The sequence below is a fragment of the Corvus kubaryi genome, unplaced genomic scaffold, assembly GCF_017639235.1.
Source record: "Corvus kubaryi isolate FWS band 111438036 unplaced genomic scaffold, C.kubaryi_AGA036_p1.0 split1-37296, whole genome shotgun sequence".
NCBI classification, from domain to species: domain Eukaryota; kingdom Metazoa; phylum Chordata; class Aves; order Passeriformes; family Corvidae; genus Corvus; species Corvus kubaryi.
The window spans coordinates 7,129,197-7,149,069 of NW_024582075.1; the positions used below are offsets into that span (position 1 = coordinate 7,129,197).

The window sequence follows — 19,873 nt, forward strand, 5'->3', positions numbered from 1 at the left end:
GGGATACGAAGGATCTGAGGCCTACATCCCAACTGAAAAAGAGGTCTTGGCAGCATATGAAGGAGTTCAAGCTGCTTCAGAAGTGATTGGCACCAAAGAACAGCTCTTCCTGGCACCTCAACTGCCAGTGCTGGGTGGGACGTTCAAGGGGAAAGTTCCTTCAACACATCATACCACTGATGCTACATAGAGTAAGTGGATCGCTCCGATCACAGATGGAGCTCAAACAGGAAACCCAAATCACCAAGTGATCTTGGAAGTTACCATAAACTCTCCTGAAGGAAAAAATCTTGGATCATCATCATCATAAGAGAAAGAGATGGTGGCGTGCTGAGGAGATGAGATGATATAATCAGCTACCTGAAAATGAAAAGCAATACACTCCCTTCTCTGAGGGTTCCTGCTGTATTGTAGGGACAAATTGAAAATGGAAAGCTGCCATATGCAGTACTATGTAGCAAGTTGCAGCAGGTAGTGGGGGACAAAGTGGATCAAGATGCAGAGCTGGAAGCCATCCAACTGACTTTAGATGTCACTGAACAAGAGAAATGGCTAGTGCTCTACCTCTACACTGGCTGATGGATGGTAGCAAACACTCTGTGGAGGTGGTTAGACCAATAGAAAAAGACTAATTGCAGTGCAGAGGTAAACCCATCTGGACTGCCGAATTGGGGGAGGACGTCATTGCCTGTGTAGAGAAGTTGGCTGTAAAATTATGTCATGGATATGCATGTGTACTCAAGAGTCAGGCTACTAAACAGCATTGCAAGAACAGACAAGTGAATTAAGCTGCCAAGATTAAAGTACCTGGTGGATCTGGACTGGCAACATGCGAGTGAATTTTTTCTGGCTCGGTGGGCCCAAGATGCCTCATGCCATCAGGGAAGAGATGCAACATACAGATGGGCACATGGTCAAGTGGTGGACTTAATGATGGACACTATTTCCCAGGGGATCGATAACTGGGAAACATGCTCTGTGATCAAGCAGGCCAAGCAAGTAAAGCGCCTGTGGTATGGTGGATGATGGTCAGAATATAAATATGGGTAGGCCACATCGCACTCTGCAAATCTGCCAGAGTAAGCACTACGTGTTGACAATGGTGTAAAGAACCACTGGATGGCCAGAGATGCACCCTGTGGCTCATACCTCTGCCTTGAACACCATCTTGGGCCTTGAAATCAAGTCCTGTGGTGATATGTCACCCCAGAAAGAATTGAAAATTGAGTTGTACAACAGGACTCATTTCAAAAATAACCTCAGAGACCCCTGGGCCAGAGAGCACAGTATTGAGTGGGTATCATATTCCCTGTCATGCACCAGCCTCTGGGAAAACTGAACAGTACAGTGGACTGTTAAAAACCACACTGAAAGCAATGGGTGGTGGGACCTTCAAACATTGGGAGCTACTTTTAACAAAGGCCACCTGGTTAGTTAACACCCGAGGCTCTCCCAATCAAGCTGGCCCTGCCCAATCAAAACCTCCACATACTGTAGAAAGGAGTCAAGTCCCCATGGTACACATGAGAAATGTGTTGGGGAACATAGTTTGGATTAGTCCTGCCTCAAGCAAAGGTAAACTCACTCATGGGATTGTTTTTGCTCAAGCATTTGAGCGCTCTTGGTGGGAGATGCAGATGGATGGGGAAACACGATGTGTACCTCAGGGGGATTTGATTTTTGAGTGGGAATAGTCTGTAATGTCAGACTGTGTATGTAATGTTGGTTGCTGAATGACCCTGCCACTGTGTGCCATAACTACCATGGCCAGTGAGCATGGACTGCTCCAGATACACCAGTCATGAGCTCATGATGCACCTTGCAACCCACCTGACAGCACAGCAGCCCTCCTGCCCTGGAAGACATCTAGGACAGAACTCACAGGCATGGACTTAGTGAACACAACAGACATCGTGGAGGGACAACCATTGACAATGGAAATGATACCTATGCTTGTGTATATTTTTTAGTATATATATCTTTGTAAATACTTGAAAGGTGTAGGCTCTGGCTATGATGTAGATGGTATAGAATAAGGAGTGGGTATTGCCCTAGTTTGGCCAAAGATGTGCGAGGGCAGAGCCTGGAGCCATGTGGGCCTGTCTAGACTGTTATTCTGTACCACTCAAATCATCGCTGGCAGGTGGAAGCCATGGAGTCTCACTTCCAAGATGAAGAGGTCATGGCTTCTGGTGGAGGAAAACAGGGGCAGTGCAGAGGTTTGGCAGCACTTCTCATTTTCTCCCTTTCTCTTCTTCACGTTTTCTCCCTCTCCGGGGGAGCGTGTGGCAAGTGGAATGGTGGGTTGGTGCTGGCCCTGACTGTAGGATTTGTCTGCCATTGTGGTTTTTTTCATTGTCTTGGTCTTGGGGAGAAAAAGTGCAGGTGTGGAAAGTTACTCTTTGCTTTCTTATCTCATTGGTGTTTCCATTAAGTTGTTATCTCAACCCCTAATTTCTGTCTTTTGTTTCTCTCACCTGAGAGAGGGGTTGGGGAAGAGGGGAGCAGCTTCCAGGTGGGCTTAAACCATGACTCCTTTCCAAAAACAAACCTTGAAAAGGTTAATGTCAGTTTCATGGTTTACCCCTAAACTTGCAGTTGTTACTGGGTTTTTTGTGCTTTCCTTAGTATCTACACACTGCTCACCTGCAGTCTTTTGCTGTAAGCAGCCTATTTCATATGTAAGGACACACAAACACACAGACACACACTTGCTTTGTCCATTCCTTTTCTTTAAAGGAAAAGAAATAATCCTCCATATCCATTTCTGTTATCTTGCTTGATGCATTTTCAAAGCAGCAACTTCTTACTTTCTCCTCTGGTGGCTTTCATGCTGAGGGACCTCTTTTTAAATATATCCAAAACTACTTGATTATGCTTTAACATATAATAAAATATCAACCACGTCTGACTTTCTGTTGTGCTGTGACTACAGCCCATCATTCCTGCCCATATAATCTCATTGTTTGATTGTACTTGCCCACTTTGTCTTATGTTAGGCTCTTGTACGAGGCTGTCTTTAAGATTCTTTGATTTTGGGGAGAGGATTTGTTTACAGTGTGAAACATAATACAGCATAATAGTCTTTGGATAATTTTTGGAGGTGCTATGTTGTTACGAATAATACAGAATAATACATTTCCTTCTTACCAAAATACTCTCATTATGTTATCCTTAAAGTCAATGGACAACTGGTACCATTGAAGTAAAGTTCTCTTAGCTGTCTCACAAGGGTGCCTGGCAACCTTTAGGAACATGCTGGTTTTCATCAGGAGAGCTGGTATAGTGATTTTTTGTCTTTCTTTTTTTTTTTTTAAGACTAAGGAATTGTTCTTTTAGCAAAGAATGTAAATAGGTTATGGAGATGAGTAGCCTGTTATGAATATCTTGAATATAGTGCAGACCATTACAGTGAAGCTCAGAAAATGAGAAACAACCCCCCAAACTTGTTTTTATTTAAACTTTCCTCACCATTTGTTTTTGTAGCTCATAAAATTCATTCCAAATTTTCTTTTACAGGTAAAAGTGACCCGTTTTGTGTAGTTGAATTGAACAATGACAGACTGCTGACACATACTGTCTACAGGAACCTCAATCCAGAATGGAACAAAATCTTCACATTGTAGGTGTTTGTATTTAAATTGGGGAAACGGATGGGCTATGAGTTTTGGGCACTTTTTTGGAGGTGAGGGTGTTGGAGAGGGATAAAGAATACTTAGTGGTAGTTCTAAAGAAGAATAGTGATGACATACTGATATTTCTAAACTGAACATCTGAATGCATTTTGAGGATTAAAACCACCAAAAAAATTAAAGAAGTGGCATCATTTTAAACGTAAAGATGCCAGGTCTGTTTCTTGGAAACCAGGTATGAGTAATTCTATGCACACCAGACTCCTGTTAGGTTCAGCAAGACTTTCAAGGGCCAAATCCAGTGTGACGGATTTGCCCCTGAAGTTTAGAGTGGGGGAAAAAAGATACTGTGATTATGACCTTCATTAAAATGTGGTTGTTAACTGTAAAAATCATTAGATAACTACATAAAGTTAGAAATTCTATTTGCATTTATACTTCTCTGAATTATGATGAAATACTTCCACTTCTTGTTTCCATTTACCAGCTGCACTTCTCACAATACCATTGAGTATCATACTAGTACAATTCAGCTGTTGGGTAAAATGCAGTCTAGAACAGTTTATTGGGAAGTGATGCAATTGGTTCTTTTATCCTTGTGTTCTTTTGAAGACAGTAAAAGGCTTTGACAAAATAGAAAAAAAAGTCTTCCACAAACAAAATGTCCTTGTTGTTTGCCTTGCTCAATTGCCTTTTTTTTCTCCCTTCTCACTATCTGACTGTAATGTGACACCAACGAGTAGAAAAAACTTATCATTGCAGGTCTCACTGCTGCTGAAATCAGTAACAATCCTCTGCAAAATGAGTAGAAGCTTTAGTTTTGTGCACACTTACTTAATTTTATCGTGCATGAAAATGCTATATTTTGCCCTTAATCTCAAAACTTAGTGTGATTTTAATTTTTGTTTTCCCCTCTAGATTTGTCATTCACATATTTAGCATCCACAGGTTTTCTTGACCTGCAGTGAGCTTTCAGAAAGGAATTCAGAACAAAAGAAAAAAACTCACAGTAGTTGTACTTTACAACAGCTTATTATTGTAATTCTCATTTCTGTGTCTGCAAAACCATGCTAAATTGTTCATTAATATATTTATTATTTATTAATAGAGCCAGTAACTAATCATCCTCTACTTCTCGACAGTGTTCTCTGCTCAAGGAATTGCCTGGATTTGTAGAGGACAAAAGACTAATCAGAAATCAAATAGAAAACCTCTAAAGGCTTTCAAGGCCTTCGTTCTATGTACATTTGCATTTATCCTCAGATTTCATAACTAATTTTTGGGCTAGCAATCCCTCATCTGGAGGAGCATATTTTACTGAAGTTAAACTGCTTTGCGTGAATTTTTATTTCCTGGATCAGCCATTCAATCAAACATGAGTTTTCTCAAATAATTATTTTTAATCAAACAAGGAATATTAATTTTTCACCCAAAAAAGTGACATTTCTTGTGTGTGGCAATGGAGTATTTAATAGCTTGCAGTCTTTTTTCCTCAGTTGTACCTGAGAGATGCAATGTTCCATATTGTTTGTAATTTGTTCCATATTTGCTGTAATTTGTTGTGTATTTAAATGAGGATTTCCAAAATAAAGAGCTTGTTCTTAGTGCAAGGATATGCCCTTGTAGCTTGTAATTATTTCCACTTACAAACCTACAGGTTTCACAGTATTTGCAGTCAGAATTGCCACAAGGGTAGCAGCGTTTAAGAGTAGCTTTTAAAAGCTCTCAGTCCTTCTGCTAGTGGCTGTAAATTCCCCAGTGCTGCTCCTTCCAGGTCAGGCAGTGCAAACCCCAGGTAGGAGATTTAAAGCAACATCCTTCAGAAAACTTCAATTGGAAAAGCCTTGCAGAGAGAGAGAAAGAGTAATCATTGGTTATATGCAGAAATGTCTCATTTACTTAAGTTCAGTTCTCCTCCATGGCTTGGAAAAATAGGTATCTGTGCTAACCTTTTACAGTTTTGTCCTTGGTACCCACTGGTGTAAGTGACTTCTTTCTTCTGTGTGTACTTCTCTTTTTGTAGCAATATAAAGGACATCCACTCGGTGCTTGAAGTGACAGTTTACGACGAAGACCGCGATCGAAGTGCTGACTTTCTAGGCAAAGTTGCTATACCATTGCTGTCTGTAAGCTTCATTCACCTGACATACCGCTCTGAATTTTTCCTGCTGAAAGGGGGGAAAAGAGAAAAAATAAAAAAATTTGCAGCTCTGAGTCTGTCATTTCTCAACCAAGGTCTGTAATAAGAACACTAAAATTTTAACATACTCTATTCACGGCCATGTTGAATCCCATGATAGTTAATTTTTCCTGACAGACTCGGTCCTGGTAATGAACAGGTACTTGTCAGACTTGCCACAGTTGTTTTGGGTTCTCTGTCAGTTTCAGCAGCTGGGGGTCAGGGGTCACCGGGGGGGTGTATTCAGCGGAGACCGCGAGACAGACGGCTGTCATGTCCTTTTCCTGCAGATTCAAAATGGTGAACAGAAAGCCTACGTCTTGAAAAACAAGCAGCTGACAGGGCCAACAAAGGGGGTCATCTATCTTGAAATAGATGTGATTTTTAATGCTGTAAGTCTTAACTTTGGGGTTTTTTGTACTGCTAAAGAGTTCAGTTTCATGAAAGCTTTTGTTCCTGATTTGTAGAGAATTTCTGTCATTCCTCATTTTCTCTAAGCCTTGATGTATGCTACAGAATACTCTTCTGCCACTGCTTGGCACACCCACTCTTTTTGTTGCTGTTGCTGCTGCTGCTGCTATTGCTGCTAATGTACAGAGCAGCAACTCTTGTCTCTTTGTATGCTTATGTGTCCTGAGCTTGGCAGCCATGACTTTGAAACATAGTAAATTCTGCGAATTGAAGCCTGCGTTATTAGTAAGGAGCAAGTGAACTTGAAATACTGACACACGTTTTAATGCATAGGTGAAAGCCAGCATACGAACTTTAATGCCAAAAGAACAGAAGTACATTGAAGAGGAAGACAGACTGTCTAAACAGGTAAAGAGTAAGGAAACACTAATCCCTTCTAAAATCTGTAATATCAAGTGTGCACATTCAAATATCTGGTATCATACTGCTGAGAGTAAAGAATAACATTTTCATTACATGTTTACAAAAGAATATGATAGGTTGAGAAGTCAGAAACAAAATACATGGGTTTAATGTGTCTCCTCTATAAATTGCTGCCTAATTTCCATGAAATACATGAATAAGAACACAGTTGAAACCATCAGGTTTCACACATATCAGATTATTGCACAGGTGCATGTAAAATAAGTCTTGCATAAATTTTTGCTGTTAACTTTGACCCAAAAGTTCTCCATTTGTTGCAGGGTAAAGAGTCAGCATTCATTTAGCCAAATTTTAAACAAGTTACTTGAGTAAGGTTTGAATCAAAGGTGAAAGCAGACTAAAACTCTTTGGAATCCCAGGAGTAGGAAATGTCTCAACTCTTTTCTACTGGATATTTTTGCTACACATAATTTTCATGCTTTGGTAAAAAATAATTTAAACCCACATATTTTTCTTCACTTGAACTGCTTTGGACTCAGTTTTTCATGTTCCACAAATGATGAAACTTATATGGAGAGAATTGGTTGGACTATGAGAACAAGATTTTTGTTGTTTTCAGTGAAAAGTCAAAGGTCTCAGAACTGTTTTCTTTATTTCTGAAAGCTTGTAGATTTGAACATGGTTTAAATTACCTGCTGAATGAATTTTATATCAGTGTATGATATAATTCATTTAAAAAAACATTTCAAGAGGCAAAATCTTTATTTGCAATTTTGAGTAATGCAGTTACTAAAGCTGCATTTTGCACTACTATTCCAGCGAAGAAGCAGCAAAGCCTTTTACTCAATATTCATTATTCTTCCCACTTTCATAAAAGAAAATGGCATTGTGACTTCTGCAGATGGCAGGAAGAGTGATCATTTTCTATGCGATTCAGCACACAAATTCTTCACTGGTTTGTTCACTTTTTGTGGTGAAGTGTGTTGCCATTTTAGAGGATCTAAGTACATTTTCCTGAATCAAAACCTAGAACTCTTATTTCTTACATATATATAATTTGAAAGTATGCAGATTACTTTGGTAAATACTTAAAACAGTGTTTTCAAAATACATTACCGCAGACATTAAATGATGCAGATATCTTAATTATATTAGAGCAGTAATGTTGCATGGTTTCAGGTTAGTGTCCTGCAGCATCATTTTATTTTAAAAGGCCAACATTTGTTAAGAAAAGCTTAATAAAACTGAAATCTAATTAACAAAATAATTTGTGAAATTTTTCAAGTGGCATTTTAATGCTGAACAGTTTTTATACCATATAGAATTAAATTCAACAAATACCAGTTGACACAATTAAAAATTCTCTCTCTTCCAAGTCTCAGATTTTAAACTAACTTGCTCAATTTGTGAGCTAGAGAGCTTAATATTTTCTCAGCCTTCACCCAAATTGAGACAGTATTGTTAGCATGAGCGTCTCCTGAAACACTTGAATGTTTGAAATGAAAAAGAATGAAAAATATTTTCATTCTTTCTTCTTTTTAACAGCTACTGTTAAGGAACTTTATCCGGATGAAGCATTGTATCATGGCGCTTGTTACTGCTGTGTGCTATATTAGCAGTTGTTTTGACTGGGATTCTCCACCAAGAAGTCTAGCTGCTTTTTTGGTATGATATTCTTTATACTATTTTTAATCATCACAGTGTGTTTGTGTTCTAGACTGAGAGACAGTACTGTGTAGATGTGGAGGTTTCTATTTAATTTATTTAAAACTTTGCATTATGATGATACCATAAGTCATGTTTATTCAGTTTTTTAAAAAAGCAATTAAGTTTAAAATGTCACACAAACAAGATGGAGTGGTTTTTTAAAATTTATAACTCTATATATGTAGTATAAATGTAATTGCTTATATAGGTTACAAGCAGGTGATCCAAATCAAAATAGAGTCAGTGAACTATGGATAATATATTTTAAGCTTCTTGCAAATTACTTCTGTTAAATTTTGTTTGGTCCCCTTGTATATTTAATAATGAATCTTAAAGTATTTTTGTTTATTAATTATTCAAAGATGGTGTTCCTAGATAAAAAAATCCACCAAAATAAAAAAACCCAGCTTCAAAACCATTAATGCAAACAAATTAACACCTTTTAGTCAGCAAGCTCTGGTCATAGTTTTTAGTGAATGGTTTTTAGTTAATTTGTTTTTAGCTATTTAGACAAATCTGCTGTTTCTTCATGAACATTATCTTCATTAGTATTAACCTTTATTTTTCTGTTATATTTTGAAAATTCCAAGCATAACTGTACATTGCATTGCGTTACCCAGATAAATATCTCTTTATTTTGAAAATCATAAGAGCTACTAACAAGGCCAGATTCCCAATTTATTTTTTTGATTAGAATCCCACTAGGAGTAAAAATGTATCCATGGACATACTTTCTGGATTATCTAAATTTATTAAATTGGCTGAAATACTGAGATTAGGAGCCTCTCCACCATGATTATGAAAAGGGAAAGGTTTTGGTATAACTTTGAGTAATTACAGACATCTTCTGGTGACAGTACTTTTTACCTGGGTGCCTGAAGGTCAGGTGCCTCAATTTTGGAGAAATCAAACCAGGCATTGGAGCTGGCTGTGCAGTGAAATGGGGTAGTTGGGTGTGTCACCAAGTCTTGCTGTTTTGCAGAAAGTTTCTTGTTCCAGGGGGCTCCATTTGTACTGTGTCACTTGTTAAACCACCTTGTGCCTGTCAAGGATGGCAGCACGCTGTCGGTGCTTGGTTACCATGTTTGTTGGGAGTACAGGAGATACACGTGCTCTTCAAAGAATCAGGGGTTTGTACTTGTATTGATGTCTGTAGTAATGGCACTATGTGCAAAGATTAAATACTGTTTACTGTAGAAAGGCAATCTCTGATTTCGGTTAAAAGTTATCAACGCTTCATGGGAAAATGCAAGTTTCAACATAAAACTCAAATGTTTATATTGCTCTTACTGCTCCAGTTAGTAAGTATTCATCACTCTAAGCTGTATTTTAACATGGATATGGAACACTCAGCTGTTGCCAGCAGAAGAAAGGAAAATGGAGAGACATCCTATTCTTTGGGCAAATTAATTTTCTTTTTCCTGTGGCACATTGCTGTGGCCAAGGAAGAAGTTGTGTTGCTGTTAAACTGTAATTTTTTCTGGTCAAGAAAAAAATCAGTGTCATAATAAGTAGTAGTACATAAAGCATAGAATTTGAGTAGGGAGGTCAATAATCAGTATGTATTTTTCTTAGAGTGTATTGCAGTAGAAACATGTCCCTGATTATATTTTTATAGATATATTCATATTTTTCATACCTATCTATATATAAAAACATATACTTCAAAAATCTGATTTTCTTGGTTTTCTTACAGTATTTGTTTTGCTATGTAGGTGTTGCAGTAGATTTTTATGTTTACATCAGTGCTGTGATAGTACAGATGTATTCCTGTTCTGCATCCAAAATGCATCCTGTGCTTTTCGACCTGATGCTATTCTCTCTAAGGATCAAATATTCCTCTGTCAGGCAAAAGAAGTTTTTGCTGGCCAAGTCAAATATATGTGAATTTTTATCATGATTATAAGCTTTGGGTTTAGATGGTTTCTGGACTTTCGTAGGCTCTTGAAATCATGAGAGTAATCCACTTGCTTGTGTTATGATGAATTATACTTGCACTAAGGTTACATTTGAATTTAATAGAGTGTATAAAATAAATGTACCTATATGTTTCATTTTCATCTCTTCACTATAATACAAATTATATCTCCTCTTGCAGTTGTCTCCTAGAGGTTAGAAAATGTCACAGTGAAATGTCAGTGCCAGAAAGGAGATGAGAAACAGGCTGTTCTGGAGGTTTTCAGCTCTTTAGGCAGGCTAATAAACAACATACAAGAAGTAAAATTTTAAACTAACCATTTCTTCTATCCTGTTGGATTTGAAAATATACCATGATGGGTACATCCTGATACAGATTTACAGTCATTTCACGTAAGTTGCATATGTAGGGGTTGATATTTCATATCTCCCAATGCCCCATGTCCTTAGCATTACAATTATGGATACTTTTTTCTAGTACCTTACCATGTGGCTTTTCTTTCTGATGGGGATACGCAGGACCACCGGTGAAGAAACTGGACAAATAGCTCAGTTTTCAAAAATGTAATTACTGAGATAGATCTGGAAGAGAGAACTACTCTTGGAAACCTACAGAAAACCTTGATTAATATGATAACTATAGTAAGCTACAGTTACCTGCTTTATATGCCTTGTGCACTCTTCACTGCAGTTCTTTTTAAAGTCATTCTCCTTGGAGAGTCACTGTTAGTCACCAAGGCTAACAGTGTTTATTGAAAGGGCTTGCTGATTATTTATACTCTTGAGTTTAGCTGTCTCAAGCTTTTACATTATTTGGGACACTTTAGGTACAGAAATGCTGTATTAAAGTTTTAGGATGATTCTTTCTAAAATCTGTCCGAAGGCATCAGCTCAATGACCAGTGTTGCCTACGCTGTACATAGAGATACAGAAACTTGAAGTTAAGTTTTCAGTGTTCTAGATTATGCATTTCCTCAACTAAACAATATTTACCTGCTTCTGTTAAACTTCATAAGCTCATTACCTTCACTGGGGATTTTGTCTGAATGACTTAGGATTTTCACTCCATTTCTTTTTTCTATGATTTGGTAATTCACAGCAGAAGAAAAACTCCTTCCAATATATATATTTTTTATACTTTTGTGCTGATATAACTGTGATGTATTAATAGCTGTTATTTTTCTGATACTGAAAGATATTAATAAATAAGTCATGAACCGTAGATTGATCTGGCTAGCATATGACTTTGTCTTAGAGCAGTTAGAAAATTCTATATTCTCTCCTGCTTTTTTGTATTTATTTCCTGTTTAATAAAGGAAGTGCGTAGCAACAATATTAAGTCAGTATTTCAGTTCCAGAACAGCTTTATTATACCACATGTCTAGAGGCTGATCAAGAATGTGTTATGTACCTATGTTTATGCTTCTTGAGAACCTAAACACAGTGGGGAAAAAACAGAATGTGTAGAGAGCCTTTGCCATAAAATCACGTTTTTCTCTGTTTAAAACAGACCTTTGCAGTATTTAGCAGTTATTTTTTTTTTTTAATTTGGTAATTAATATGGTACATTTCAGGCAGAAGAACTGTAGTATAAAGTGTGCAAAAGTGGATGTTTTTTCTTCAGATTAATCCACTGTGGGCACTGAAATGTCAGATAAATTGGTCCTAATTTTGGTCAGCTTCTGACCAGACATTGTGGTCTTATAGATGTCAGTGGGTGCAACATGAGGGGAAAAAGGTGTGTATTCTTTTTTCCAATACTAGCATTTCTCACTGTAATGAGCAGAAAAATAATTGGACAATGGAGCTATCAGTAAAAGAACACACTTCAATGTGAGTCAATGAATTATTTTATGGGACTAACTTTAATCTTGAAGTATGATTGTAGATAATTTGTGCTACCATCTGTCCATTTGGAATTCTTTTAGCCATTTCAGTCATTATAGCGTAAGTACTGCTGTGTTTAACATTAACATTTGATACACATTTAATTTCTGTACTGCTCTGTGGTCCTTAGGGAGCTTTACTCTAGTGCTACATGAGAGAGACAAAGTATTGATCAGTTAACATTTCAGCTATGTATGTTGCAAAATTAATGAAAATGCCAGACAAAAATGTCAGAGTGCACAAAAAGGTAAAATTTAAATTTGGAAGTTTAATGAAAAGTTTAAGATGCGCATTGTCAAAAACATCCCCTTGCCTTTAAAGTACTTTTCATAACTGAGTAACTAAAGAGAACCACATATTTTACTTGGAGGATCACTAAACATGAAATATGAGCGAGTATATCATCTTCAAAGTGTTTGGTATCCCAAAATGGCCTTGGTAAAGTACTTAATTGCCTACTTGAACATTCAACTGTTACTCATAAAATAAACTTCCTTTCTCACTTGGAAGCTGAGTGTCCTCACCTGATGAACACACATGTTAGCCTCAAATTAAAGCTTCTTATGAACACGGTCTCCTATACCTGTTCTTCTTCTTCTTCTTATTCTCTCTTATGCATACATAGAGAAAGTACTTTTGTTCTTTCTCAGCCTCTCAAATATTGATAAAATGACGCTCCCTGCATCCAAGTCATTTGTCAGGTCTAACTCACCTTCACTTTGTCTTCTAGCATTACAGAATTCATGTGTGAAAATGACATAATAGTGTTCCTTGCTTTTGATTAAGTGTTAGTTCTCTTGCACATACGCCATTTAGTTGTGGAGGTGTCACATTAATTAATTGAAAAGGAAACAGGAAGGAAATGAGACAGTAAAGCAATTTTGTCAATTTGCTTAGCTTTTCCCTAATAAAAGGGGAAGCAATCACTACTGTGTATTTTGGAAGCAATGTTCACTCAAAGATGAAAGACAAAGATTATGTTTCCAGAGAGACTTCATGTGACACCATCAGGAGTTGGCACACATTTGTCCTAATTATTACATATTTTCCTTTTTTTCCCAGACTGTAATAGTAAGAGAATCAGAATTTTCAGATATATTAAAAACTTGTAGATGGTCCCATTGTGGATACCATTATTGAGGATACAACCTTCAAATTGTTTTTACTAAACCTGGGTAAAAAGTATCATCAAATTATCTTTGCCACCTCTTGTCTAGAATTTGAAATTTAAGTAAGTGCTGGTAAGGTAGTTGCAAAAGCTTTTTTTATCTCCCAAAAAAAGCCTTTCCAAAAATTGTTGTTGCTGTCAAAACTGCCTGTTCTCCAGAGATTTACAGAGGCAAAGTAACATCACAATGGCAAGGCCAGGAACAAGATTCATTTCTGATGCAGGTTACACATATGTGTAAGAGTCTTTCAGCTTTTTGTCATCTGTATCCTCATCAGCAGTTTAGAAGAAGAAGTGGACCAGACTGCTGTGGGGTTTGGTGGGTTTTTTTTTCAAAATTAAAGCAGACAAAAAGAAAAGTGTTCTAAGTTCTGTTTCCTTTTTCCTAATTTTCTATATATCAGCAGAACTAATGTTGGACCTCTGCAAAATTACAGTGAAATTTGAGATTTTTTGCAACACTTAGCTATACTTTGTGCCAGGTTTTAGAAGGTGGAATAGGAAAGAAAAAAACAGCAGAACCTGGTATATATAACCATAGAGATACATTAGCTATTAATACTGAAAGAACATACCAGCACCAGCTGTGATTTAAAAAACACTTCTTAACTATAACAAATGAGGAATGACACTGGTGTGGAAAAACTGGTGTCATCAGTCCACATCTTTTGTTTCACAAATTGTGTGTTTGCAAATCTGAGACAAAGAAAGACAGGGGAATATTTATATATGTAAAAGCCTCTTTTAGTATTTTATTTTGTTTATAAAAAGTCACTTTCATTTGACTTCCTTCACAGAGTGAATGCATACTTGCATTTAGCAGTGAGATTTATTGCCAAAGCACAGACCTGTGCTGTTTTCAGTAATGTAGAGCATCCTTTGTACTGCCCAGCTGCTGTCCCAGAAGAGTATGTGTCTGTCTTAGGTTCTCTGTCATTTCTGCCATCACCATCCAGGTGACTGGGGTGCCCACCCAAGGTTGTCTAAAATGGCACTAACTCTACCTTTAAGCACTTTAATAGCTCCCCTAGGTGTTTATTTTACCTGCATATATATTTTAGGTACCTAACTAGATGCTGTTCTGTGTTTCTTCATAATCTTAAGGTGCTAAATCTCAAAAACACCTATGCTGTGTGGGGAATTACTTTCCTTATTTTGTAATATCAAACAGGAATAGGCAGCAGCATAAAGCAACAGTATCCCAAGTCTTAGACTTTGCCTTTAATACCAGACCACTTTTCCCACGTATTTTCCTTAGAAAGCTGACAGTATTCTGAAAGTATTTATCAGATCTTTTCACATGCTATTACAGCTGCATACACCAAAAGTCTGATGCACAAAAATGTGTAGAAGTTGATAAAAACTGTTATTTACTCTACTGTATTTAGGATTACCTAAAACGTTCTAAAAACAAGGTTAGATTTCCTGCTAAGGCAGTGATGTGACTAGAATTCTGGGCAGCCAGTTTGTGTGAGTTGCAGTCTTGCTCTGCAGTATGTTTCTCATAACCCAAGGCAGCCCCCCACTGCCTGGTGTTACTGGAAGAGTTGCAGAGTGGACCATTGGGTCCCCAGAGAGGGCTTGCATTGTGTCACCAATTCTTACTTGCACTCTCCTCTTGAGTGCATAAACTGTCCTGAGTGAAAAACTGCACTTGAAGGAATTCAGACATCATTGATACTGAATTTGGGTGATTACTAAATAGTTTGGGTGTTCTAAAGTAGTTGTGTATTCTATCATACTCGGGTTCCCTGAGGTGCTATTTCACAGTCATTGCAGGTGATCTTGGCCATTTAACTTCCATGACTTAGATACTGCACATGTCTGAGTTATAAGATACCTTTTCATCATCTTTTAATGATGAGTCATATGAGAACCGGCACATTATAAAATCATGTTACAAAGAGTGTTTTACTTCCTTTTTATTTTAGTAGCAATAGGTATTACAAAGGTTTGTTTTGAAGTGAAAGAACTGTAGGACACACTGATTTCACTGGGCCATTCAGTAGTTAAAATAACATAATATAATGGTTTTGCCAAAAGTTGCAGTGTAGTAACAAAAGAAGTAGGTATGCTGTGTTTTGGTAAGAAAAGCCCAAGTAAGGTAAATCAGACAGAGAAGCAATGTTTCAAACTTTTGAAAATACAGTGTGCAAAAGGCTTAGAAAGGACAGCATATTCAGAAGTTAAATTAGCAGTTTCTTCCAACTGCTCCTTAAGGAATTGTCAGTGTACAACTATAAAGTTTGTTTAGCAAAGTAGTTTACTACCCTGTAAAGTAGTTGTTTGTTTAGTACGTATGGAGCTGGTAGGTGAGGATGTAAGTGTCTGGGTGGAAGAATTAAGAAAAAAACCATTTCCTTTCATGTACTGGATTTTACTGGAGTAAAAACACTTTAGACAATTTTATAACATTTCAAATATGCATAAGAAATATATTTGTCTTGCTTATATTGTTTAACTCACAATTTTATAATTCCAGTTTTATAAATTCACTTTTAGTAGCTGAATGGGAAATCCAGGCTGTTAAAATAAAAAAAACCTTAGAGCATATTTTGTGTCTGCTAGTGCCACATATGCTATATGACTAATAGTAATTGCTTTTATTGGTGATGTAAGTAAAGCCTCTGAAGAAAACAAAATCCTAAATAATCATTGCAAGAGTCACGTGAAGTTTTGTCCCTTTTTCCTAAAAAATGAGTGTCTGCTGCACATAGCTTTATCCTATGTTTTTGACAAAAGAGAGATACTGCATGCTTTCCATTTCAAAAATGTCTGGTTTGGACCAGGAAAGGGTTTGAAAGCTTCTTTCATTCTTGGAAATCTCTGGTGGGTGGTGATGATGTTTGTGGTGATGATGATAGCCTAAGCATGAGGTGGACTTCAGTGCAAGAAGCTTTGTTTCCAGTAGAACTCCACTGAGATTTATGTAGGAAAGTCCTGTGAAAGCACTTGCCTTTTACAATTGTTTTTTGTCAAAGTTAGGGAAATTTCTTTGTGACAGAGTGTGAAAAAGCCATAGCACTAGAAATTGTCCCTTGCTTGGGATAACAAGTCTGTGTACTGAGCAGACGGTCTTAATGTCAAGGGGACAAATCTCTGAAGTGTGATGTTACAGAAAAATGTTTAAGAAGTTTACAAATGGTGGATATTTTTACTTTTCTTCTAAATTATGTATGAGTTATAAAGCAGTTTATTAGCATAATTTTTGTTGTATAGTTTCAGTTAAGGGTAATGAAATTTCCATGGAGGTTGTTTTCCATCCCTGAAAAATTACAGTTAAATCAAATTTTTCCAAAAAAATGATGCTTTCCTGAAATGCTTTTTAAAGTGCTCTTCCTCCGTCCCTCCCAAGGCAGCACCTGTGGATCTCAGTGACAAGGATGAATCATGCAGATTACTATCCAGACAGAATGTTTTCTTAAATTTCTCAATTAAAATTGTGGTTGTGGTTTTGTAAAGAAAATTATCTTGTAGCTTTAGCCATGTTACTGGTAAAGCCTGCATGGCCTACCTTGCACAGTAACATCTTGACCTGGTCATGGCAATATAAAGAGGAGTAAAAACTGCCTCAGAGATCATTTTGGTTAAGTGTCAAAGCAAGAAACAATGTTGTCTAGATAGTTTTTTAATGCATGGAACACTCAAGAGTGTGGACAGAATGTTAAATTTTTACGAAGTGTCATGATTAAGTGACTTCTGCAGGAAAGGAGAATTTCAGTTGATCTTGAAGTAAAAAGCCTGTAAATGTCATAACCACTTGTTCAATAAAAGCAACATCTTTTGTTTTTTATTTTTAACTTATTTACTTTTCAAAAGAACAAATATAGGTCTTTATACCTGGAATCTGCTTAATACTTTGCAATTAACAAGGCTACATAATTTAAAAGTAGTTTATTTTGGGTTCAGTGGTAGATTATATTTATTGAAGGGTAAGTATTAACACTTACCAGTAGAAAAAACTAACATTGTGACCCCAATTGTTAATGAAAAAAAAAAAAAAAAAGGCTGCAGCTGATACTGAATAGACTTACAACTGTATGGCAGATCTGTGTGTTTGTACATCTCCATGAATAACATCTACTTTATTACTGTAGCTCTGAAGTTAAAAGAAACCAACTACTTTCCAGGGATATAAGTGTTCTATGGAAGACCCACTGATTTTCAAAAATAAAAAACTGACATAATTTAGTCTTATTTATTTGGGACTGACCACTACTCTCAGAGCTGTTATTAGCACTGTGAAGTTATCTGTTAAAACTGGTATTATGTAATTGGAACTTCTGGTATTTCCTTACATTTCTCCTCAGTTCTTAATTGCACGGTTTCTGTTTAGCTGGTCTCACTCTGTTTCTTTCTGGCACTCATTTACAAGGCAGAGAAAAAATCTTTCATCTCAGACCAGAAGGCACAGGTGCATGTATTTGAATCTTTATTTTCCAATGGCAAATTCTTTGTTTACCAGGAAAAATGTGTTTTTAAAATTAAAACCAGCTAATTCCCTTGACGATGAGTGATCAATACTGTAAGGGATACCAATAATGCTTATTTTAAGCATGTTTTCCCTAAAAAAAAAAAAAAAAGACTGAGTAATCTTTGTGTGGTATACAGTATTCTTTTTGCTCTTTTCTCTTGAAGAAGAAATAGTACCAGTAGATAAAGAAGACCTTTAACATGAGTTAAATTTAAAAGTAAATTTAAAAATTAAAAATTTTTAATATTTGCCACCATATTAATTATTACTTGCTTAAAGCATCACTGTTGGCAGAGGGATTCTGAGTTAATAAACACATCATAGCACTAGTATATAAAACACAATATACTTTTCCCAAGACAATGATTACCATCATAAGACCACATTAACAGCACTTAATGCTTATTCCTTAAATGCACTTGATTTTCATCTGTTGGAAATAGTATCATAATATTGTAGCAAGTAAATATGGAAATGTACTGGAACGATTTATTTTACAGTAGAGGTAACTAACACCTTGTTAGAGCTTTGTTTCTGTATTGTATTACTCTCTTCATAGCACTGCAGCTTCACATCAGCCTCAATAGGGGTTTTAATTCTGAATATTAAGCTTCTTTAATACAATTCCAGTGAAACATATTAAAAAAAAAATTATTTCTTCATCGCAGTCTATTAGGTGGAACATTTGGAAAATAACTTCAGTGTGCTGGTAGGTCTTTATAATGTAGTATTTTCACATTCAAGAATCGCTTTGGCTGTGATTTATGGCGTTTTAACCTTTTAAGACATTTCTGCTTTGCTCCAAGAGTGCTTCAGGTTTTTATTAGCTACTTTGATTTCATCAGTATGAGCAAGATACAACTCTATAAATTACTGATTCAGTGGAACATCAGAGTTGAGAGCTCCGTCAGCCCCATCCAATGGATGGTGGGCCAGTCTGGAGTTACCTACCACAGCCTGGGCTGCCCACCCAGGTCAGGCACCCTTCTGCCTCTCCACTGGAGCACCTGCACACCTGCAAAATGAGCCATGCCCCATTCAGCCCTGCAAGAACAGCTCTATTGTTGCTTTTTCTGAGGGAAAATTATTCCAGTTCTACTTCTGAATTAAAAGCAAGGCTGTTATTACTTAAAGGATGTTAGGCCTCACTGCTTTTTTAAGAAAACAAATTTGCTGTAACTTTATCTGTAATTTAGTACCACTTAGGTGCAAATAGAGGCTCCATTGTTTAGAATACAAGGCAGAAGTAAGGGTTTGTTAAAGCCATAAAACAGTTGGGTAACTATTGTATTTCCAAAAGCAGCCTTATCAAAGTCACAGGCTAGGTAAAAAAAAAAAGGAAGAAAAAAACCTCCAACCCAAACCCCACACAAAAAACAACAACCAAAAAAAAACCCTCAAGGAAATACATTCATTATACCATTAACTATCTATTGTGAGCTCACTCCAAACATAGTGTTAAAGAAGTAAGCTTTCTTTCTACATGGAGAATATAGAAAAATTGCAGGTTTCCCAGAAGTTAATGTACATTTGCCTTGACCAACAGCCTACCTGGAGGATAGTCATCATAAAGGCTACTCAGCTCTTTTTGTGCAAGGTTTTGGTTTGGTTTGGTTTTGCTTTCTCACAATAAATATGGCAGAGCTTTGCTGTCCTCAAATGCCACCTTTTTGGGGAATATGATGTCAAAATGCTTAAACACAGTTCCCCTTTTGTTGGTTGATTCTTGAATGTCAGGATTTCATAGGAAGAAATAATACTGCTTAAAACTGCAGTCCTGTATGCATAGCCCTTGCAACTGATGCTGTTGAGGCTGGTCCAAATCAGTGAAGTATTTTATTCTGTCAAAGTACATTTTTAAAACCATGTGCTTGTTCACTGCCATACATCCTGATTAGACAGCAAATGTGCAAACTCTCTCTCTTTTTTTTTTTTTTTTTAGTATGAAAAAAATCCAGTTTGGTTGTAGGAGTTTGATCTTGCTGATTAGCAAAATTAAAGTTAAGAACTTAATGTGGTTTCTAATCATCTGGCAGCTGTCATTAGTGAGTGACAATGCAGCTAATCCCCCCTTC

General features: G+C 36.7%; 1 protein-coding gene across 10 annotated transcripts in view; it reads left to right on the forward strand.

The window, feature by feature from the left end:
- The window catches only part of MCTP1 (multiple C2 and transmembrane domain containing 1), a 235,914-nt gene that overhangs the window by 121,410 nt on the left and 94,631 nt on the right, over positions 1-19,873 (forward strand). For all 10 annotated transcript variants that reach the window (XR_006013554.1, XR_006013553.1, XM_042012780.1 and 7 more), the window contains exons 11-15: positions 3,520-3,622; positions 5,656-5,758; positions 6,102-6,203; positions 6,556-6,630; positions 8,191-8,310. Coding sequence is in view for 8 of the 10 variants with exons in the window: in XM_042012780.1 (XP_041868714.1) it covers positions 3,520-3,622; positions 5,656-5,758; positions 6,102-6,203; positions 6,556-6,630; positions 8,191-8,310 (503 nt within the window). In the remaining 2 variants the exon portion in view is untranslated. The remainder of the gene's footprint in view (positions 1-3,519; positions 3,623-5,655; positions 5,759-6,101; positions 6,204-6,555; positions 6,631-8,190; positions 8,311-19,873) is intronic.